The sequence below is a fragment of the Stegostoma tigrinum genome, chromosome 17, assembly GCF_030684315.1.
Source record: "Stegostoma tigrinum isolate sSteTig4 chromosome 17, sSteTig4.hap1, whole genome shotgun sequence".
NCBI lineage: Eukaryota > Metazoa > Chordata > Chondrichthyes > Orectolobiformes > Stegostomatidae > Stegostoma > Stegostoma tigrinum.
In genome coordinates, this window is record NC_081370.1 from 28,535,553 (window position 1) to 28,559,999 (window position 24,447).

At 43.7% G+C, this 24,447-nt stretch overlaps 1 protein-coding gene across 6 annotated transcripts in view; it reads left to right on the forward strand.

Moving 5' to 3' along the window:
* Positions 1–24,447, forward strand: part of dennd2b (DENN domain containing 2B) — a 403,328-nt gene that overhangs the window by 270,149 nt on the left and 108,732 nt on the right. For all 6 annotated transcript variants that reach the window (XM_048545174.2, XM_048545171.2, XM_048545172.2 and 3 more), the window contains one exon: positions 19,400–19,545. In XM_048545174.2, coding sequence (XP_048401131.1) covers positions 19,400–19,545 — 146 coding nt within the window. The remainder of the gene's footprint in view (positions 1–19,399; positions 19,546–24,447) is intronic.

Consider the following 24,447-nt stretch of genomic DNA (forward strand, 5'->3'; position numbering starts at 1 on the left):
GCTTTTGAGAACAGTGTGTTAATATTCACAAAGAAGTGTAACATATCTTTACCATTGCACTTTCACTGGTATTCATCATTGTTCACCTATTTAAGTTTTCAAAATGAATAAAAGTATCTTTGCATTATTTAAAAATTCTCACATGCCTATATTACTGTGGATTGAAAAGTCCTTAACTGAAAACCTGCATTTGGCAAGGATCTTATTTGCAAAGCTTCAATTTCCATCTCATCTTTCACATTTGTAATTGCATGCAATTGCAATGTTGCTAATTCTCCTATAGATTATATATTTTCTACTACTCCAATGATTTAAACACAGGCTTTCACTTGTTGTGACTGGTGTGAAAGCCCAACCTCCACAGTGCTTACTCCTTTTCCATTTACATTTGCAGTGAGGCATGCAGGCAATAAATGAGTTTTAAAAAAAGAGATAAAAAGGAGTGGAAACCCTTTGTCAACTTCTTGGGGTATCATTTCAGAAGGCAGAGGCCTCAGAAACCAGGTTTCCCCCTTGCAGCGAACCTCATGCGAGTGGTCAAATATCCATAAGGCAAATGTAATCAATGTTGTTCATAGAAGACATTTTTTGTTAATCAGGAGGAAATTTTAATTTGGATCTCTTAGTGCCATTCACAAGTTGAAAAAGCAGGTCAATGACCCAGTTAAAGAGCTTTATCTGTGAATATAGATGATCTTCAATTTATCCCATCTTCAGTCTGTGGAGTTTCGAAATCACTATTCCATAATGCCTCCCTGCAGCTTTGGGAATGCACCTGGACAAAGTACAGGCTTAAATGCAATTCCTTCTATTAACAAACCACTTGCACTACTGTAACCATTTGATTGATACATTACAGAAAAACAGATTAAGCAAATAATCCCGAGATAGTGGGAATTGCCGATGCTGGAGAATCTCAGATAACAAGGTGTAGAGCTGGATGAACACAGCAGGCCAAGCAGCATCAGAGGAGCAGGAAAGAAATTCTGAAGAAGGGTCTAGGCCCGAAATGTCAGCTTTCCTGCTGCTCTGATGCTGCTTGGCCTACTGTGTTCATCTAGCTCTACACCTAGTTATCCTGTAAACAAATAATCCCATTTTCTATTTCACTTTCACAACCAAGTACTTTCCTTCACATCGCAGCTGAGCAGAATTCATATCTGTTTACAGAAAATGACAGATGAAGGGAATGAGGAAGAAACTAAAGCAGTGAAAAGTCTTTCTCTAACCAAAGTTAGAAATATTTAGGTCAGCTAGAAAGAGGTCGAGAAACATGGCAAGGATGTGATATAAATTTGAGCCAGGACTGTAACGTTTCTCAGATATCCAAGCAAGTCTGAATAAAACCAAATGTGGTTTCTGGCACCACAGAACTTTCACTGCATGAAATCGGCTTTGCAGTAAAATGCAAGAAAGGAATTCACTCCTAGGTTAATTCCTGGCCTTCAATCCATCTTTGTTTTCCAACCCAAAAGTATATTAAATCCTTCAAATACTGATGAGAAACCAACAGCAAAAACAGTACCAAATGTAAAACAAGACTTTCCAATTGATGTGTGAACATGTAGCTCAAATCCAATAGGTTAAGGCTACTTCCAATCTGTTGAAGTAGCACATTAATCCTACAAGATCCAATTATACTGAGTTGTCTTCAGAACCCTGGCAATGAAACATGAAACTTTTGGTGGGTTGAAATTGTGCACAATGCCACCACATCAAAATTGCTAAACATACCACAGTGTACCATTTTGTTTTCATGAGTAGTGTCCTGCTGCACTGTGGAAAGTAACTGAGGCCAAGCACCTTATGAAGTGGTGTATCTCGACTTGGAGAAACCCTTTGATAGAATTCCTCATATAATGCATTATATAGAGCCTTAGTTCATAAAAGACTGTAGACATCTGTCTCCATTAGAGAAAGAAACAATTGTTTCTTTATATCTGGAGGGTTAGCACTCTACAGATGTGAGATAAGGTGTGGTGGAAGACCTCAGTGAACTACAGTGATACCTGTCATGAACAGTGGAACAGAGGTTGAACCCATGCTGTTGGCTTTATTTTGCACTGCACTCTAGTTATTTAGCCAACTGAGCTAATGACCTCCTGAGAATTCATCATAGAATATTGCTAAAAGCAATGGAACTCAATAGAAAAGCCTGAATATGATCAAGTAGCAGTCTGAAAGAAAAGAAGCAATGCTTATTTGTTAAGGAAAAAAGTGAGCGTGATCACGGGGTGAGGGAGAAGCTCTAAGTGTTCCTCACGAGTTGGCCTGAGAGATTACTGTGCCGCATTTACACTAACACCTTACAAAGGAAGGGAATGGTTGGCAGGGAGAAGCAGTTAAACATCTCTATGAATGGGTAGAAGAGTGACTGTTGGAAATTGATATAGATGATTGCTCTGTCGATGGTATCGAAATAACTAAAGGTGAGCATAAATGAAAAATTTGGAGTTATGAGTAAGCTTGCATTGCTGTTAAGGCAGTAAGTTGTAACTATAAAGCAAAAAGAATGAAATCAAGTAAATGAGAAATATAAATCAAAAAGTACCCCAAAATTGTATAATGCTCCAATCAGACAACATATGAGAACGATGCAAGCTCTGGAGAGTCCAGAGAAATGCTACAAAGTTTAGTCTCAGCATTTAAGAACGTGGTTTTGAAAACACATTCAACAAATGCGGGCTTAATAACATAGAAGATAAGGAGATTAAGGAAAAGAATTCTGTTGGGGCCCATAGGACCTCTATTAGTTATCATTTGTTTGCACCTGAAAGATTTATTATTGTTTGGTTTTGAATTGTACCTAGTTGCTATTTTCCTGAAACTGTCAATAAACTGGTATGACTAATTGAAGAACTGAGAGCGACTTAGAGTTCACTTTTACAAATAGGCTGGGTCCGTTTTATGACTTTTAATTGCTTATTTCTGTGATAGTGTTGCGAATGCGAGGACCATGTTCAATTATGTACCCGCAGTCTGTGCACACGGTGACAGAGTGACATTTGAAACAACTCATCTTTTCTAATGAAGGGTCTAGGCCCGAAACGTCAGCTTTTGTGCTCCTAAGATGCTGCTTGGCCTGCTGTGTTCATCCAGCTCCACACTTTGTTATCTTGGATTCTCCAGCATCTGTAGTTTCCATTATCTCATACAGTCAGTTAGATGGGTTGCCAGCAGGAAAAGCAAGAGAGGTAGCTCAGGAGTCTCCTGTGGCTAACCCAATCTCCGCCAAGTTTACAGTTTCGGATAATGTCAGGGGTGATGTTCGACCAGGGGAATATAGCACTGACAATCTGGTTTCTGGTACTGAGACTGGCTGTACTGTAATGAGTGGTAGGTCAGGTTCCAAGTGGTCGGTTGTCTTAGGGCACTGTATTCAGAGGCACAGACAATGTTTCTGCAGCCAAATGGTGTGTTGCCTTCTTGACCAGGGTCAGGGATGTCTCAGAGAGGGTGCAGAATAATTTCAAAGGGGAGAGTGACCAGCAGAAGATCATTGTACACGATGGAACCAATGGCACAGGAGGAGAAAGGGTCGAGGTTCTGCAGAGAGAGTGTAGGAAATTAGGCAGGAGGTTAAAAAGTAGGTCCTCGAGGGTAGTAAAATTAGGATTGCTTCAGGTGCTAATAAGTTTAGAAGTAGGAGGATAAGGCGGATGAATGTGTCACTGAGGTGTTGTTGCAGGGGACAGTGATTTACGTTCTTAGATCATCAGGATCTCTTCTATGGCCAGTGACCATAATTCTTAGTTTTAATATTGTTATGGAAAAGGATAGACCTGATCTAAAAGTTAAAGTTCAAAATTGAAGGAAGGCCAATTTTGACTGCATTAGGCAAGAACTTTCAAAAGTTGATTAGGAGAGGCTATTTGTGTGTAAAGGGCTGTGTGGAAAGTGGGCGGCCTTTGAAAATGATACCGCAATAGTTCAGAGACTGTATATTCCTGTCAGTGTGAAGGACAAGCCTGGTTGATGTCAGGAATGCTGGATGACTAGAGAAACTGAGTTACCGGTCAAGGAAAAAGAAGTGACATATGTTAGGCATAGACAGCTGGGATCAAGTGAATCCCTCTGAGTATAAGGCAAGTATGGCTATAGTTAAGAGGGGAAGTGGAAGGGCAAAAAGAAGACGTAATATCTTTGGCAAATAGGGTTAAGTAGAATCCAAGAGCTTCTGCATATATATTAAGAGCAAAAGAGTAACTGGGTAGAGAAACTAGGGTCACAGATTCTCTCCTCATAGGAGGACATGAATGTCTGGCACCCTCTAATCTGCACGTGGAGGGGCAGTGAGGGAAGAAGTTGCATTAAACAGAGAGGATGCCAGAGTTTGTATTTTGATGGGAGAAGGCTGCAGTGGCAGGGATACCATGAGTATGGGGTAAGATAGAGCAGAGTGTGGCACTATCTAGTCTAGTGAGAAGGTTATTAACCATATTTTAGCACTGCACCCTGCTCTTCTCCTCCCTGGTGATGGCACTGGGTGGTGATCTCCACCTAGGTTAGCATCATCTGGTGGTACAGCTGCCTCTGACAGTCGTGAAGACAACCCCTCTTTGTTGCACCACACTGTTGACCAGGACTGCCATGTCCCTGTTGGGAAAATATGCTGTTTAGATTCCGCTTCTGTGTCATCTTTCGTCACTGTGAAAATGAGCAAAGCTGCTGCCAAATGCCAGCACTCCTCCAAGTGAGTAACAAATGTTCAAAGATAACACATTTGCAGTAGGTGAGAGATAATGGGAACTGCAGATGCTGGAGATTCCAAGATAATAAAATGTGAGGCTGGATGAACACAGCTGGCTCTCTGATGAAGGGTCTAGGCCCGAAACGTCAGCTTTTGTGCTCCTGAGATGCTGCTTGGCCAGCTGTGTTCATCCAGCCTCACATTTTATTACATTTGCAGTAGGTGTTGGTTTTACAATGAACGTTCACTGAGAGGTGAGATTTTCTGGGAATGGTGCATGATAAGATGAGGTAGAAATTGGACCTGAGACATGCAGAAGGGTGAGATCAGCAATTGATGCGGTGAATTTGGTGAGATACAACAAGAAAATGCACTGAGCCTCATTGTGAGAATCCCTCCAGAAACACGCCACAACTTGCACTTAGAGGAAAAAAAGAATTAGCTGGCAGAGACTAGTGTAATAACATGTTGGCCCTGAATGTATTCCATCATCAAACATTCCCTCAACAGTGATATTTTAATTGTTTTGACGAAATAATATTTGATCCATTCAATGAACATTTGTGTTTTAGAAGGTGTTTGTTTAAGTCAGGCAATAAATTGCTCAAAAAAATTCCAGTGTGAGTCACAAAGTCATATACTAGCAGGCATAGACCATGCAGACTCTCATGCATGTTCTGCCAGTCAATAAGACAATTGCTTATTTTCTACCTTAGCTACATTTCCCCCATATTCCTTAATTACTATTGTAATCTAAAATCTATTTATCTATGTCTTAAATATACTCAATGTCTGAGCTTCCACTATTCTCTGGATGGAACAGTGCTTTGAGTGAAGAAATTTCTCTGCATCACTGTGCTAAATGTCTGATCCCTTATTCTGAAACTGTTGACCACTAATTTTTATTTTCCGTACTGCTAGAAAGATCCTCCCATCCTGTTAAGTCTCTTACAAATTTTATATGTTTCAATGAAACCATCTTTACTTCCTCTAATTGTTTGGGAATGTAGGTCCAGTTTTGTTAATCTCTCCTGTCAGGGCATGCAGTTCATTTCAGGAATTATCCAATGACTTTTCATTGCATTTTGTCTAAATTAACATATTCCTCATGAGGTAAAGAGGTAAGGCTTGCTTTCACTATAGAGGCTTTTGGTTGCAGTCCCTCTTGGGCAGAAATAGAACATCGGCATGCGCTGCAGGTAGCACAGAGCTGTGCACTGAAGAGGTGGAAGGCTGTAAGCAGAAGGCCGTAGGCACCTCGGGTAATTAGAAAGCATATCTCCTACCTCCACCTCTGCCAGAAGCAGTGTCTGTCTCACCTAGATTGCATTGGAGGATGACCCTCATCTATACAGTCTCCTTCAACTAAACCTCCAGCTGCATAGCAGGGTGAGAATTTATGTAAAGATCACTCTTGCTGTTTTATTACCAACAGATTAACCATTGGGAGGATATGACATTGCTAACGTTACACAGTTTGTACCTGGGAGATGACTGAACCCCTATATACCAGGAAGTGGGGAGGCGTCATTTTTTTCCTGATACAAGAAAGAAGGAGAGAGAGCAAACATCAACTTTACCAGTGTAGTGAGATTCCTAATGGTGCAGAGAGCCATCAACTAAATGTATATGTGGCAAGACACATTCCACCTATTGAATGGGGGGAATATCTCTTAAGAGTGTGAGAGTGAGATAGAATATGTGTTTGCTTTGCATGAGTTCTGGTTGCTGATGGGTGAATGATAAGGTGTGGCAGTTTGAACAGCATGAGAGGTATGTGAAGCTGCGCTAGAAGGTATCATTTGAAAATTCATTCAATGATGTTGATCACTCTTTTATGTAGGTTACTGAAATTTCTCTAGGACCGCAGTCAAGTCCATCGTCCATTTCTGGAATATCACCTTCATTGCCATCTTCTCTCTTTCCCTTCACAGAACTTGCCTTTATGATTTCCTACGAACACATGGCCTGTCACTCTTGACCTCCTGGACTAAAGCTTCCAGTGATAGCAGTTACAACAAAGAATCTTCTCTCCCTCTCTCAGGACTGTAGCTCTGTTACCAGTCTTTCTTTTTCTATAAGTCTTTCTGGACCTGTTTCACGCTACTGCGTTGCAGTTGTGCATCTCCCCTAATAAAGGGAAAGGCTGCTGTTTAAAAACTGAAGTCAAGTTGTATGCCATACTAACCAAGTACACATCCCTGGCTGAATGTCAGGCAGCCAGAAACATGTTCACACTAGGCCACATGCTCCAGTCATGTTGATGAGCAAGCAGCATGAAGTTCACTTGTTTACTGCCTGTCTTGACTGGTTGAGAAGTAATCAAGCATCATGATCCTGTGCTACTAAAGGGGCTGTTTGAATATCTTGCCCTGTATTTTTGAGTGAGCTAATTGAAGTATTTGTTTGAACTGTTTTGTCTTTGACCAACATCTTAACTTCTTTAACTACTAATTAATTGGTTCAGCCTCACACATGAAGTACAAATCCATAAGTAATAAAGTAGGTGTGAAAAGCGCTGAAGTAGTCAATTCCTTTTGAACTCTACACATAATGAACTGAACTGGCTATGACCACCTTAAGACTTAAAGTTTTAATGAAGGGAGGTAGTAACTTTCAAGTGAATCTAGGTCTTACTTATAGAAACATTGTCTGCCTGGAAGCAGCTCTAATTACTTTCTGAGAAGTGAGCTTTGTGTACATACAGAATGAAATATGAACCAATTTAATTTGCCAGATGTTTAAGGAAATTAGTTCTGACAATGGATTATAATTTTACTTTTTTGTCCTTTTGAAATAAATGCAACACTGAAAAAATGAATGGGTGTTTCCTATAGTTTAATGAATGTGTAATTATTTTGTTTCGTATGGAATATAAAAGCAGGGAGGTTATGCTGGAAGATTATCAAACGTTTGTTAGACTGAACTGCATACTGTAATTGTGACACAGCTAGAATGTGCTCACTCTCAGAAAGATTACTGAAGAAATTTACCAGTATGTTGCCAGAGCTGGAGATTTGATCCAGGAGAAAAGATTGGATAGGCTGAGGGAGGATATTTTCTGTGGAATAGAATGAGAGGAGACTAAATTTGAAGTGAATGGTCTCGAAATAGGTGATTCGGAGGAAAATGGTCAATAACTGGAGGGTGTCGAGTGAAAGGAATTGGAACTAGAAGGAATAGAGGAAGACTGAAAATGTCTTTCACCTAGAGCTGGTGAGGTTTTAACTAGTATGGCAGGCGGAATGGAAACCAAAGCGTAGGTTTAAATGGATCAGACTCAGATTAGAAAACAGGAGGTGGAACATCAGTTAACGACGTAGTCAGTGACTTGGAAAGATAAAAGAAACAAGGATTAAAAAACACCCAACAAGGGAAATTGATGCAGTTGAGCTGTTTACACTTCAATGCAAGGAGTAATATAAACAAGGCAGATGAACTAAGGGCACAGATCGACAAATGGCAGCACAATGTCATTCCTATGACAGAAACCCAGCTTAAGGACGAGCAGAATTGGCAGCTCAATATCCCTGAATATAGAGTTTTCAGACAGGACAGAGTGGATGACAAAAGGGGAGGGGCGGTTAGTGGTATTTGTTACGGTTAACAGAAAGGATTATATACGAAACAGGTTAATAAATGAGCCTTCACGGGCTGAGCTTAGGTATAAAAAGAGGCAGCCACACTACTTGGTGTATGCCCAGACCCCAAATACTGTGAGGGTGACAGAAGAACATTTGTGTAGACAAATTTCAGCCTGTAGGAATAATGGTTAGAAGTCTTTTACTATCCCAATATCAGCTGGGTTTCAAACAATATACAGGCATTGCATGAAAAATTCACATCCTATGTTCAGAAAAATATGTTTAAACAATACGTGAAACAAGAGGAGATTCAATTCTGGATTTAGTTTTGGGAAATGAAGATTGACAAGTGAATGAAGTGACATTGGGAGATCATGGTGCAGATGATGACCACAATTCAGTAAGATTTAGTATTATTATGGAAAAGGATAGAGAGAAATCTGAATGAAAGTTTTAAACTGGGGGAAGGCAAATTTTAGATGTGATTTGGTGGATTTGGACTGGACAGGACCTCTGAAGGACAAATCAGGAATAAACTAGTGGGACGGACTAAAAAGTGAGATCCTTCGAGCACAAAGTAGACATGTCCCTTTCAAAAATAAGAATGGTACTGCCAAACCTAGACCCCTTTTGTTGCCTGGGAGGGTACAGGGGAAGATGGAACAGAGAGAGAAAGATAATGATAGTCACAAAGAACTCAACACTGCATACAGCCTTGAGAAGTGTAGAAAAGGATCAAGTGAAAAAGGAAGCAAGAAAATCAAAGAGAGCGAACAAAAAAATGTGAACAAGCAAGCTAAAGAAAAACTCAAAAACATTTTACCAATATGTACAGGCCAAAAGGATAGTTAAGGAAAAAGTGGGACCTATCAGAGATGAAGGAGACTTGTGTGAAGATGCAGTGGATATGGGTAGAATTTTAAATTAATTTTACATCTTGTATACAAAGGAAAGGGATGACATGGATATAATAATCCAAGAGGAACAGTGTGAAATATTAGACAGAATAATCATAACAAGACAGGAACTGTGAGGGCAGTTGGAATCCTTGAAAGTGAATAAGTCGGCAGGGCTGGATGGATGGTTCCCTTGGATATTGAAGTAGGTCAGGGAGGAAATAGATACTCTTCAGGAGTATTTTCCAATCTTCAGTAGGCACATGGTGGGGTGCTGGATGACTGGAGGAATGCCAGTGTGGTTCTTTGGTTTTAAAAGGGTACAAAGGAAATGCCAAGTATTCATAGGCCAGTTAGCTCTACTTTGATTCTAATAATTTACTCAATCTTGAGAAGTAAGATAAACATAGATAGGCATGGACTGGTCAGGGATAGTCAACATGGCTTTGTTGAGGGAAGGTCATGCCTTACAAGGACGATTGATGAGGGGAATGCGGTGGATATTGTCTACAAGGATTTTAACAAGATCAAGATGGCAGACTTGTCAAAAGGTAACAACCCATAGGATACATGGGTAATGTGTTAAATTGGATCCAAAGTTGGCTAATCAACAGGAAACAAAGGGTAATGGTTGATGGCTGCCCTTGTGAGTGGAAAACTGTTTCCAGTCGTGTTCAGCAATGCTTGGTGTGGGGACTCCAACTGTTTCTTTTATACATTAACAGTTTGGATGAATGTGAGGGGCATAATTGGGGAATATGCCAACGGTACAAAAATTGGCCATGTTATTAAAGTCAAGCCAAGTGGCAGAAGTATTAGAGGGATGAGAAAAATATCTTTTTTACACAGAGGATGGCAGGTGTCTGGACATCATTGCCTGAATTGGTGGCCTCTTTGTAAACAAAAACCACGATCTACACCTTAAGTGCCGTAAGATGTAGTGCTACGGGCCATGTGCATAAAGGTGAGATTAGAAAGGGCATGTGGGTGTCTTTGACATAGACAAGATGGGCTGCATGGCTCCTTCTGTGCTGTATTATTTCTGTGGTTTCTATAGTAAACCTCAGGGCTGCAATCAAAAACTGGAAATGAGGTTGAGGCTAGAAAGCTCCTTTTTGGCTATCGCAGATACAATGGGCTGAATAGCTTCTTTGTTGCAAAGTTCTTGATTCTATAATTGAAAATAATTGAAGGCATGAAGAGCCAGGTGTGGAGATACTAAATTTATGCAGCTGACAGTTCAGTGGAAACATTTTAGAGGGCACTAAACCGTATTTCTGTCAAAGTAAACTGAATAATCTTGATTTGGCTATCTTATAGTTCAATTGATATTGTTGTGTAGATTTTGAATTAATTTGTTTCACTTAATCAGTGGCTCAGTGGTTAGCACTGCTGCCTCACAGCACCAGCATCTCAAGTTCAATTCCACACTCGGGCGACAGTCTGTGTGGAGTTTGCATGTTCTCCCTGTGTCTACTTGGGTTTCCTCCCGGTACTCTGCTTTCCCCTCTCAGACAACAGATGTGCAGGCCAGGTGGATTGGCCATGCTAAATTGCCCATAGTGTTCAGGGACATGTAGCTTAAGTGGGTTATAGGCGGATGGGTCAGTGTGGACTTGTTGGGCTGAAGGGCCTGTTTCCACACTGTAGGGGTTCTATGATCTCTGATTCTAAGAGGGCAATAATTAGTTCTTAATTATGATGTTTTTGACATAGACATCCTATGGTCCAAACATATCGAGAATGATTTAATCCTAATGACATGGTGGAAACCAAGCAGTCACAAGTTGTCCAGATCCCACTAAAAGAGATCTTGACACACGTTTCTGGATGTGTAGCAACTCAAAGGGAGTGCAATTCATCTCTATTTAAATTTTGGGTTCAAGTTCTGATTGCAATTTTAACTGAAATCTTGTGAATTTTCTGAAGAGAATAGAAACCCGGCTGAAAGCTGAAGGGGCCCAAAGGTAAGGACTTTCGTGGGCCCAGAAGAGCAGGAACAATCCTCCAGATTCCTCAACCCCAAACTTTTAAGGAAGCCTGCAAGCCCCATTTTCCACTACTTAAAACTAGCTTTAACACTCATTTTAAAATGACTGCAGTTTGTGTCTTTAATCATCTGTAATCTCATTTTATTTTGAAGTATAACCATTAAATTAAACTCAATCTCCAAATTCATTCTGTGAAGAAAAAGAAATGAAAAAAATCCTAAAATTGACTTCCCAAAAATGGCAGACACTAATCTCTGCCTCCCTAACCGGTTCTTCCTCTCACCCATCCCTTCCTCCCACCCCAAGCCGCACCCCCATCTACCTACTAACCTCATCCCACCTCCTTGACCTGTCCGTCTTCCCTGGTCTGACCTATCCTCTCCCTACCTATACTCTCTCCACCTATCTTCTTTACTCTCCATCTTCGGTCCGCCTCCCTCTCTCTCTCCCTATTTATTTCAGTTCCCTCTCCCCATCCCCCTTTCTGATGAAGGGTCTAGGCCCGAAACGTTAGCTTTTGTGCTCCTGAGATGCTGCTTGGCCTGCTGTGTTCATCCAGCCTCACATTTTATTATCTTGGATTCTCCAGCATCTGCAGTTCCCATTATCTCTGATACTAATAATTGGTCTAATGGCTGCTAAGTGATGAACTGTACAATGGACAGACAAGATTTTGAGTGCCTGGTTAATATTTGAAGATATCCCTGCCCTGAATGATTGTACATAAATTACTGTGTTCACTGAGCTGACTAAATCAGTTCAGTTTCCAGTTTAATGCTTCAATTAGCTTTTTATTATTGCATGCCTGGAATGTCTGTTCTAGTGATGATTAAACCGTCACCGGGAATGCTCACTCAGATTTTATTCAATATTTGCATACTTAAACGTTCTCTGGAATTTCCCATGCCCCAGTAAAAAGATTAACAGTAATTGTCACATTATTGTTGTGTATCTCTCGTAAACCAGTTATTACCTCTCCTCCTCCACTTTTCTAAATTCAGAAATCGTATCTCTCACTAAGCTATGCCTTGACACTTCCCACATCAAAGCCTTTTCTATTGTTTTTCAGCATTCTCTGTCCCTAAAGCATTAACTGCTCAGTTAAAGCTGTATTTATACCATAATAGTAGTGATGGTGTGCAAATTCTAAAAGTTAATGTACAGCCTGAGGACCAGGGCCAAAGTTTTCATGGAGTGCGAATGATTCTGGTGCCATTTTTAAACAGTGATTAGGACTTGCAGCTTGAATTGCTGACCTGGACCGCTCCATTGCATGGGGCCCATTGTGGGGTTCTTGGCATCCTCCTTGCCATCTCCTACAGCCTTGCATCATTCATGGAGTTGGATTAGCTTCTCCATGACCTGAATCCTCATAGGCATGGTGAAACAAAGTCTGCATTTGGGAACTTATTTAAGTTCAGTTGGTCTTATTCATGTCCCCATCCACTGCCAATTCAATGCCAACTAATTCCCTGAAACCATTCTTCCTGTTGTCTCTTGCTGTCAATGCCAAACATTTCCTTTCTATGCTACTTCATCGAGTATGTGCTTTGCTCATTAGAAATGAGCCATAGAATAAGAGTGGCAAATGCAGAACTTCAACAGAAAGGAAAAATACACCCATCACAAGTTTACTTTTGGAGGAAAAAGTTTACTTTTATAGTAGTGGAAACAGATCAACAGATAGTCCATTAAACTGTCAATAACAGAGGCTTACTGCACTTGACAAATCAAAGTTGTGTCCAAATAAAATGGACATATTGGCAAAAGAGATTATTTAAAGAGCAACATATCATGGGTTCAAATTATCAATTAAGCAATCAACAGTTTTCTTCATGTGTCAAAACAGCCTACTGGTTTTATGGGTCTGTGCTTATAGTGAATCTGGATTGCTCACAAAGTTACTTAATATTTTGTTGCAATTGACTCATGCCGTTTCTAAACAAAATTCTGCTAAGACTAGAAATTATAACTTCTGTTTCCTTCTTCATTTCCCATGGCCCATTCTCTCCTGTATGCAGTCCTAATGACAACCTGACCATTTCCCATGGCCCATTCTCTCCTGTATGCAGTCCTAATGACAACCTGACCATTTCCCATGGCCCATTCTCTCCTGTATGCAGTCCTAATGACAACCTGACCATTTCCCATGGCCCTATGCAGTCCTAATGACAACCTGACCATTTCCCGTGGCCCATTCTCTCCTGTATGCAGTCCTAATGACAACCTGACCATTTCCCGTGGCCCATTCTCTCCTGTATGCAGTCCTAATGACAACCTGACCATTTCCCGTGGCCCATTCTCTCCTGTATGCAGTCCTAATGACAACCTGACCATTTCCCGTGGCCCATTCTCTCCTGTATGCAGTCCTAATGACAACCTGACCATTTCCCGTGGCCCATTCTCTCCTGTATGCAGTCCTAATGACAACTTGACCATTTCCCATGGCCCATTCTCTCCTGTATGCAGTCCTAATGACAACCTGACCATTTCTTCGACTCTTATGTGATATGACTGTCACTACCTGTTCTACCTCAGCAGTTGAGCCTACAGTTGTCTAGCTCTCGTGCCCTGTACATACCCACTGCTTTTCCCACTCTTACTTTAATACTTTGCTTATTACCCACCTCCTTAACTAAGCTTTTAGTGAGTCCTTGTAATCATAGTGTCTTCCTGCACTGTTGAGATTCTATTTGCCCCTTCGAGACCTGCACTGACCTTCCAAAGAGAATCACACCCAGAACCAGTATCAGCCCCCTAACCCCACCCTACCCTTGTAACCTCACATTTTCCATGGCTAATCCCCCTAAGTTTGCATACCTCTCGATACAATGTGGCAATTTAGCATGGCCAATCCACTTAACCTGCACATTTTTCTACTGTGGGCGGAAACTAGAGCTCTTGGTGGAAACCCATGCACGCAGGGAGAATACTTATGTGGAATTTGCACAGTCACCGAAGGCTGGAATTGAACCTGCATCCCTGGTGCTGTGAGGCAGCAGTGCTAACCTCAGAGTCACTGTACTGTATCCTCCTCTTCTGTTCCTCCAGTTTAGAAAACCTCTCCTCTGCAAGCCCAACCTAACCAGTGTCCCCTTCCGTTGACTAATGAGCTGCTGATCAACACACTGGGATTTTGGAAATGTTGCCCACCTGTCGAGATAGTTCAGGGGTTTGAGAAGACCATTTCCTCCCTTGGAGTCAACCCAAAGTTAAAGTCTACTGACCAGACGTTTTGATAGAAAGAAGACCTCTGTTCTGCACTGTGTCAAAGACACTAAATGCACAGCAAGAAGGAATCAATGATAAGCAGTTTTTTTCCCTTCTCCTTCAACCAGAGGAACTGTTCTGGACTTCAGAGGAGAAGTGTTGGTTGCTGATGGTCAGGAAAACTCCATCTGGTTCACCCTTAAGGAAGAAAATTGCCATTTCACCCTGGTTTGGCCGACATGTGGTTCCAGACCCACAGCAATGTGGTTGGCTCTTAACTCCCATCTAGACAATTGAGGATGGGCAATAAATGCTGGCCTGGCCAGAGATACCCACATCATATAAATGAATAAAAAGAATCACATTCATAAGTCACTGAATACTTCATTTTATACCATAAGAACATAAGATATAGGAGTGGAAGTAAGGCCATTTGGCCCATTGAGTCTGCTCCGCCGTTTAATCATGGCTGATGGGCATTTCAACTCCACTTACCCGCACTCTCTAATCTTGGATACTTCAGCATCTGCAGTTCCCATTATTTCTGATACCGTGTTCTTTAAAATACCATTTTTTCTGATTGCGTTGACTTACAGTAGGTTCCAATCCCCTATGCTTGCTGATTAAGATGGGTTCCAGGTCAGCAGCACATTGATTTTTAAGTTCTCATCCTTGTTTCAAATTCCTCCATTCAGTCATCCCTCTGTGGTATTTGTGCTGCTCAAATTCTGGTTTCTTACACCAACCCAGTTATAACTGCTCCACTGTAGACACCATGTCGTCTTTTGTCAAAGCCCCAAGCTCCGAAATGCACTGCCCCCACCTCTCTGTCTCTCAATTTCATCTTCTTCCATGGAGATCTTTCTTAAAAAAAATTTTGACCCAACGTTGAGCGAATAGCTCAACATCACTCTGGTTTTATAATACTGTTCTGAAGAAACCTTGGGATGCTTTGCCATATTGATGCTAAGAGATATAAGTTGTTGTTTCCTTCTATGACAGTACTGAAATCAATTGTACGGTCCCAGAATTTGAAGGTATTTGACTGGTATTTAACTGGTGGAATAACAGTAATGGGAGCATGAATACTGTCATGCTGACATGGACAACTGGTTGTGCTCCAAGTAATGACCCGGAGAATAGAAGGTGACTTACTTCAAGTCCCTTTCAGTACTCCAATTCTAAGCAATTGTGACAGTAATCTTAGCTTGAGTAGAGCATAGACTGAATTCCTTCTGTTTATACTGCAAAATGGAAACTTGTGATATTGACTATCAGATGCTGCATTGCGGTTTGGTCTGCAAGAGTCATATTAGATTTGCTCATTTCTTGTACGCTGAGAAAGGTCGACTAAAGCCTTGTGCTTCTGGTTAATGCAAGTCTTCTTCATGCTTCTCAATATTGATTTCAGTCTTTTTAGCAGGATTACTAATACAACAAGTATTTATTATCCATACCAGCCTTCCTCTGAAGACCAGTCCAGCAAAGCCTTAATCACACATCTCTGCAGCAGAGCCTGTGTGTGACATCAGAGGAGCAGGAAAGCTGGCGTTTTGGATTGGACCCTTTTTCAGAAATGAGATTGGAGAAGGGGACTGTGAAACAAATGGCGGGGGGGGGGGGGGGGGTGTCGGGCTGGGGAAGGTAAGTGGGATGCTGATAGGTGAGTGCAGGTAGTTAGTGGTAGGGATTGGTCAGTGAGGTGGGAAGAGTAGACAGACAGGTCAAGGAGGTGGGGATAGGAGGGAGAGTTGGTCTTGGGATGCAGCCAGGCTGGGGAGATTTTGAAGCTAGTAAAGTCCACATTGAGTTGTAGGCTGAAAGGCGGAATATGAGGTGCTGCTCCTCCAATTTCTGGGTGGTGTTGCTGCAACACTGGAGGAGGCACAGGATGGACATGTCTTCCAGGGAGTGGGAGGGGGAGTTGAAGCGGTTCGCGACTGGAAGGTGTTGTCATTTGTCACGAATAGAGTTCAGTGCCTTATAAAATGGCCTCTGAGCTTCTACTTGGTCACCATCCCAGTTATCTCTAACCAATTCCCACCACTACCTACCTGCACTCACTTATCATCATCTTACCTACTTTCCCCAGCCCGACCCCCGCCTCTCTCTATTTATTTCAGAGTCTCCTTTCTCTCCCCCATTTCTGAAGAAGGATCCTGACCCGAAACATCAGCTTTCTGTTCCTCTGATGCTGCCTGGCCTGCTGTGTTCCTCTAGCTCCACACTGTGTTATCTCAGACTCCAGCAATGGCAGTTCTTACTATCCCTGTGTATGACCTTGCTCCCCAGTGAACTGCCACCTCTGATTCCTTAATTCCCCATTTAAGCTCCAAGCTGTTCATTCCATGTGTCCCACCATCTGAAGGTCCTCTTTTCCTCCAAAGCCTGCATTGTTGCCTTGACATCAAGGCTGAATCTGACCGAGTGTAGTATTAAGAAGCCCTAGCAAAATTACGGTCAGTGGGAATCGGGGAGAAAACTCTGTGCTGACTGGAGTTATATTTGGCGCACAGAAGATTGCTGTGGCTTTTCAACTCCAGCTCATCTTTGCAGGAGTTCCTCAGTGTAGTTTCCTCGGACCAACCATTTCAGATGTATCAATAACCTTTCCTCCTTTACAAGGTCTGAAGTGATGAAATTTGCTGATGATTGTATTATTCGTAACTCTTTAGATACTGAAGCTGTCCATGTCCCAGTGTAGCAAGACCTGGACAATATCTGGGATTGGGCTGGCACATGGCAATTAGCGTCCAGAGAGAATTTAATCATTGTTCCTTAGCATTCACTGACATAAGGTAGCGAAATCATCCACCCTCGGCATCCTATCAGTTAGTATTGATCAAAAACTGAAATGTATTGGTCATACAAAAGCAGGTGAGAGGTTAGGAATCTTGCGGTAAGTAACTCATCTTCTGACTCTTGAAAGCTTTTCCACCATCTACAAGTCAGGAGTGTGATGGAATACCCCCCTATTACCTGGGTGAGTGCAGCTCCAACAGCTGTCATGAATCTTGACACCATCCAGGACAAAGTGGAGCAGCTCACCAGCATTTTCTCAAGGGCAACTAAGGATGGGTGATAAATACCTGGACCAGCCAGCAGCATTCACATTCCCATGAATGAATAACAAAAAGATTCTTGAACAGTCATTCCAAGGGAAATGACAGTGGTTCTTCCTTGTGTTTCTTCCATCTCTTGGGCTTTCACCATCATTTGGCCATGTTTCACTTCCTGGGTATCTGCAAAGAAACAGCTACAAGACTAGGGCTGTGGTGAGATGGGGTAACAGGGGTAACCAAGAAGTGTCTAATTATGTCATCTCCAACTTGTAGACTGGAAAAGATTCTGTGATGAGTTTGAAGGGAGATGTGAAGAAGAGGGTTATGTATCAGGCCTTAAATGGTTTCCATTCTCTTCTAGTTCACCTCAGTAATGACTTTTATAATGATAATGAGGTCCATCTACTCCAACTAAGGACATGTAGCCATGCCTGTCTCCTTCTGGTTAGGTGCTGGTACCTCTACTCCGACAAGAAAGAGTGTGAGAGTAAATGTCATGCAAAGCTTTTAGGCAGTATCATAGTTGAATAGCTGGCATTGTTTGCAAAGTACAAAGTGGGAAATCAGTCTTATAATAGCACTATGTATATGAGAGTGAATTCATGAATGTTACTTGTGTATTGAGATACATGAAGGTTATAGGTAGTTGAGTGGTGGGACTATGGTGCCTGTAATGAGTAGAGAGAGAGAATAATGGTCTAATGTATCATATCACATATTCACTGACCTTGACATGTGTCATTTAAACACTTTGCGAGTTGCAGCAGATCCTCAGGCTATTGACCACCACAGCTATCTTACAAAGTTTGTCTGGAGGACCTCGTAGCCCTCTGTAGCATCTCTCCTACTCGCTACCTCCTACACTCAGGCCTGCGGTACAGCATCAAAATACTTCAGCAGCCATTGCTACGTTGTTCCCAATATTATGTCATTTCCACAGCAAAATTACTTCAGTCACCTGCTCCTTCCAAACTGAAAAGTACTGGAGTATGGGTTAGATTTAACTCTTCCTCTCTCCCTCTCTCTCCCCACAACCAGCCCCCGTGCCACTTCCACAAAGTTTTCCATCCCTTGCTCGCGTTGCAACCACTATCAATTTATAATTAGTTAACTGGGCAAGCACCATCAGATCTGTGAGCTTCTGGCATTGGAATCAACAGATGCAGGTTAATAGAACATGGTGATTGCTACATTGGTTTTAGACGTAAACAAATTTTGAGGTGTGACCAACAAGGCTTGTGCATAAAGAATACCTTTAGCAGGTCCTGGCTTGAGTAAAGTCTGAGAGAGCCAGGAATATATTTCTGCTGACAATATAGATGGCTATAAATTTTCGAAGTCTTTGAAAGTTTGGGCAGAGAAAGTGAATTAACACAAATTAACATTCTTAGTAAAATCTTAATAGGCAAATTTTTATTGTAAAGTATTTGTATCTTTGAGAGGCCTTGGGTTTGTTTGAGTACGTGGGTTTGATTGAATACTTTTCTGTTGCCAATTGAAACATTCCACAGCTGCTGTGAGACTAATTAATGGAAACAATATTAAATAACACTGCATTTGATATTTTGCAAAGCACTGTATTCTGCTTTAAAAAAATAGTGACACAGTGTTAATGAACTGAATAGAACTGTATTTGACTTTAGGGTCAGAAAATGAGTCATCACATGTTTTTGAAAATTCTTAAACTGAATCTTAAGCAATACTCCAAGTGACATCACATCCTGTTCTTTCTCACTAGAGCTGTACACTTATGTTAAGCATTCTGCAGGACTTATGAAGGCTCTCTTCTGTCGTTTACTTTCTAAACAGGACTTTGTATTTTAACAAAATTCTGGTTCAAACACTAAAACAAAAGGAGAAAAAAAACAGCATTCTGTCTCGATCAGTCTGCCAACTGAGGAAATATTTTTAGGTTCACATGACTCTCTTGAATCAGCCTGTGTTTTTACTTTGCACTGCTTCACAGATACACCTAAAGAAAATCCTTATGAAGATGTGGAACTGAAAGGCCGCTACCCTGGCAGAAAACTGCAGCTGTCATCTGAGAATTCCCTAGACTCTTTGCACAGGATGTGGTCCCCTCAGGACAGGAAGTACACTACACCTCCCCAGGTAATTCTCTTGCTTTAAGTCAAGTAGAAGTTCTCATCCAGTTCAAACAGGAATACTTTTGGGTCTGTTTGTTTTCACAAGGCTGGAGGAGTAGAGGACGGAACTGGGAAAGTGCTAAACGTTTACTGTCTACCTAACTAAGCTGATTTGGATTTGGAAATGTAAGCCGTTTCATAAGTTGACAAAATCAAAAAATTAGTTTAAAAAATTGAAAATGAAATAAACATGTTGAGCATTAAGGAAACAATGGCTCAGGGTTAAGTGATGTTTTATGATTTTGATTATTTTTTGACTTTAAGCCAAAAAGCACTAGTTACAGGTTTTGAAACAAAATGTAAAACTTGCCTGTCAAAAGATATCTGTTAAAACACTTTCTAGAGTTAATTCAGTTTTAAGATGGTTGAACCATGGAAAATCAAAAATACAGAGAAGTGTTCGTTCAGTAGTGTAAATCTGGTTTAATTTTTCAAGTGTCTGTTGAGGAGCTCCAACTCACCACTAAGTAGACCATTAACTCTCTAGCATACTGATTATTACATAAATGATTTTTCCACAAAAAGAACTAAACATTGGGTCAAATCCCACTCCAAGATTTCAGTACGTGAAGTAATCATTGAAGTATTCAATATTAGCAACAGCGTTATCATAGATGTGATGCTATGAAAAATATTTTAGTCAGATTTTATCTAATTTGAGTGCAGATTTATGTTAAATTTTGACATATAGCATTCTGGGAACATGTTCATTCTGTTAAATTTACAATAGTATTCACGTTATTATGAACTAATTTTGTGTTTTTGGTTGTGTTTTAAATGAGTAACATGTTATTGTAATAGTAACAGTACCATTATTCTACTCGAACTGATGACCAAAAAAAAAGTTTTGCTTGAGGAGATCAATAAATGATTTCATGACTTTTCCTGAGATATATCCACATATATACAACCATTCAAAGTAACCAGTGAGTTTTGAGAAGATTTGTAGCTCAGGTTGAGGTTCTGGATGTGAGTTTGCTCGCTGAACTGGAAGGTTAGTTTTCAGACGTTTGGTCACTTTTTTTTATTTGAAAAAATATACTTTATTCATAAGACGTACAAAAAATAAAACATATTTATACACCTACACGGTCATGCAAGCCGCTGTGGGTTACCCAGGGGGTACAAACACCAACTAAAGGAAAAGAAAACAAAGAAGAAAAAAACAAAGCAAAGCAAAGAAAATACCCTGGCAGTTGTTTCCGCGCACGGTCCCCGTTGGCCCCCTGACCAGTTGGGGAAGGCGCCAGCTTGGCCCAGTTACCAGATAGGGCCCTTGTTTCCATTCTGGACGAGGGGTTTCATACGGTGGTCTTTCCCCACCGCGCCTTGGCGGCGGCTGCCCCAAGCTTCAGCGGGTCCCTCAGCACGCAGTCCTGGACCTTGGAGTGCGCCAGTCTGCAACACTAGGTCGGGGTCAGTTCTTTCAGCTGGCAGACCAGCAAGTTGCGGGCAGACCAAAGAGCGTCTTTCACCGCATTGATGGTCCTCCAGGCGCAGTTGATGGTGGTCTCTGTGTGCATCCCTGGAAACAGCCCACAGAGCACGGAGTCCCACGTCACGGAGCTGCTCGGGACGAACCTCGACAAATACCACTGCATCCCCCTCCAGACCTCCTGCGCATAGGCACACTCCAGAAGGAGGTGATCGACAGTCTCGTCCCCCCCCCGCATCCACCTCGAGGGCAGCTTGTGGTGGCGCAGAGATTCCGGGCATGCATAAAGGATCTCACTGGCAGAGCCCCTCTCACCGCCAGCCAAGCAATGTCCTTGTGCTTGTTTGAAAGTTCTGGCGATGAGGCATTCTGCCAAACGACTTTGGCAGTCTGCGTGGGGAACCACACGACAGGATCCACCCTCTCCTTTTCCCAGAGGATCCCGAGGATACTACGTGCTGACCACTGTCTGACGGCCTTGTGGTCAAAGGTGTTTCCTTTCAAAAATTTCTCCACGAAGGACAGGTGGTACGGAACGGTCCAACTACTCGGAGCGTTCCGCGGCAACGAGGCCAGGCCCATCCTTCGCAACACCGGGGACAGGTAGAAGCTCAGTAAGTAGTGACACTTGGTGTTTGCGTACTGAGGATCTACGCACAGCTTGATGCAGCCGCACACAAAGGGCGCCGTCAGGGCGAGGGTGGCGTTCGGTACGCCCTTTCCCCCATTTTCCAGGTCTTTGTACATGGTGTCCCTGCGGACCCGGTCCATCCTCGACCCCCAAATGAAGTGGAAGATGGCCCGGGTGACCGCAGTGGCGCAGGTCCAGGGAATAGGCCAGGCCTGTGCCATATACAACTGTACCGAAAGCCCCTCGCACCTGACAACCAGGTTCTTACCCGCGATGGAGAGGGACCGGAGCGTCCACCTGCCCAGCTTCTGCTTCAATTTGGTGATACGCTCCCCCCTAGTCTTAGTGCACACCCCAGCTCCACCAAACCAAACACCCAGCACCTTCAGGTAGTCTGTCCTGACGGTGAAGGGGATGAAGGAGCGGTCGTCCCAGTTCCCGAAGAACATGACCTCGCTCTTACCCCTATTGACTTTGGCACCTGAGGCCAGTTCGGACTGACGATCGGCGCAGAAGACAGCGACATCGTCCATGTACAGGGAGGTCTTGACCAGAAGGCCTCCGCTGCTTGGGATAGTCAAACCCTTCAGGCTCACGTCCTTCCTGATGGATGCGGCGAAGGGCTCCACACAGCACACGAACAAGGCAGGAGAGAGCGGGCAGCCCTGCCTGACTCCAGATCTAACAGAAAAACTGTCCGATTCCCACCTGTTGATCAAGACTGCGTTAATGATGTTGGCGTAGAGCAGCCGGACCCAATTGCGGATGCCCTCCCCGAACACCAATTTGGAGAGGACGTCCCTCATGTAAGCATGAGAGACCCTGTGGAAGGCCTTCTCCTGGTCCAGGCTGACGAGGCAGGTGTCCACCCGCCTGTCCTGTACGTAGGCAATCGTATCCCTGATGAGCGCAAGGCTCTCAGCGATCTTCCTGCCCGGCACAGCGCAAGTTTGGTCAGGGTGAATCACCGACTCCAGGACAGACCTGACCCGGTTGGCAATGACCTTGGCCAGGATTTTGTAGTCCACGTTCAATAGTGAAATGGGACGCCAATTCTTAATTTCTTCCCTCTCCCCCTTCCTCTTGTAAATGAGGGTGATGATGCCCTTCCTCATGGACTTGCACATTTCCTCTGCCCGAAGTGCACTATCGTACACCTCCAGTAGGTCCTGGCCGACCAGGTCCCACAGAGCGGAATACAGCTTGACCGGTAAGCCGTCGCTCCCGGGAGTCCTGTTCCTCTCTAAGGACTGGAGGGCTCTGGTCAGCTTGTCCAGGGATATCGGCCGGTCCAGCCACTCCCTTGTGCCATCGTCTAAGACCTCCGTGATAGATGACAGGAACGACTCGGAGGCCGTGCTGTCCGTGGGCTTCGTGTCGTACAGTCCGGCATAGAAGGATCTGCTGATCCTCAAAACGTCAGGCTGAGACGACGGCACCGAGCCGTCGTCCTCCCTCAGCTGGCTAAGCACAGAGCTCTCTTTGTGCACCTTCTGAAAGAAGAAATGCGAGCACGTCTCGTCCTGCTCCGCGGAGCGGACCCTGGACTGGAAGATTATCCTGGAGGCCTCCGCGGCGAAGAGCGAGGCTTGCTGGCCCCTCCCCTCGCGGAGGTCCTCCGTGACATCGACCCCCATCAACTGCAGAAGGAGCAGGTTCTGCACCCTTTTCTGGAGTCGTGACAGCTTTCCCCACCTCTCTCTCGCCTTCCGAACACCCTTGAGGACAAAGGACCTCTTAATGTTCTCCTTCACCGTCTCCCACCAGTCGCCCAGAGACTCGAAGAGGGGTTTCACGGTTCTCCAACCGGCGTACTCCCTCTTAAGCTCCTCGACATTCTCTGGGGTCAACAGAGTCATGTTGAGCTTCCACGTCCCCTTGCCGGCCTGCTGGTCGTCCTGTGAGTGACAGTCGGCCAGCAGGAGGCAGTGGTCAGAGAAGAACACTGGCTCGATGCCGGTGGACCTGACCGAGAACGTCCGTGACACAAACAGGAAGTCTGTCCTTGAGCCGATAGACCCATCTGGCTGCGACCAGGTTTATCTCCGCTGCGCTCCATCTGCAGGGGTGCTGAAGACGTCGAGCAGCTTGGCGTCCTTCACCGTGCCCATCAGGAATCTGGACGTGACGTCCAGTTGAATCCCCCCACCTGCTGTCCCCTCGCCGGATCTTCCATCTGCATCGATGATGCAGTTGAAGTCTCCGCCTAGGATGACCGGCCTGGACGTAGCCAGCAGGGGTGGAAGCCGCTGCAGGACGGCCAACCGCTCACTCCGTACCGCTGGGGCGTACACATTGATCAGCCTCAGCGGAGTGCTCCTGTAGGTGACATCAGCCACTAGGAGGCGCCCCCCCCCCCCCCCCCCCACCACCTCCTGAACTTGAGAGATGGTGAAGTTGCGCCCCCGCAGCAGAATGGCCTGGCCCGAGGAGCGACAGTCGTTACCCCCCCCCCCCCCCGACCAGATCGAAGGCCCACAGGTCCAGGCACCCGACCATTTCCCGTACCTGTTGAGATGCGGTATCCTGCACTCCCACAGAAACAGGAGGTCCGCCTTGATGGTGGTCAGGTAGGCCAACGTGGATACACATCTTGCGGTGGACTTGACACTGCGCACATTAATGCTCGCAACTCGTAACCCCATTGTGGGCAGTGACCACAGTACCCTCCCCAAGTCCAAGGTCCAGCCCCTCCATCTGTCCCGTCATGTCCATTGCCCGGGCTAACTGCTGGACGCCCTCCGGGCTCAGGAAACCGTCCGTGCTGCCTTCCGGGTGGCATCCTCCCGTCGGGGGTGCGG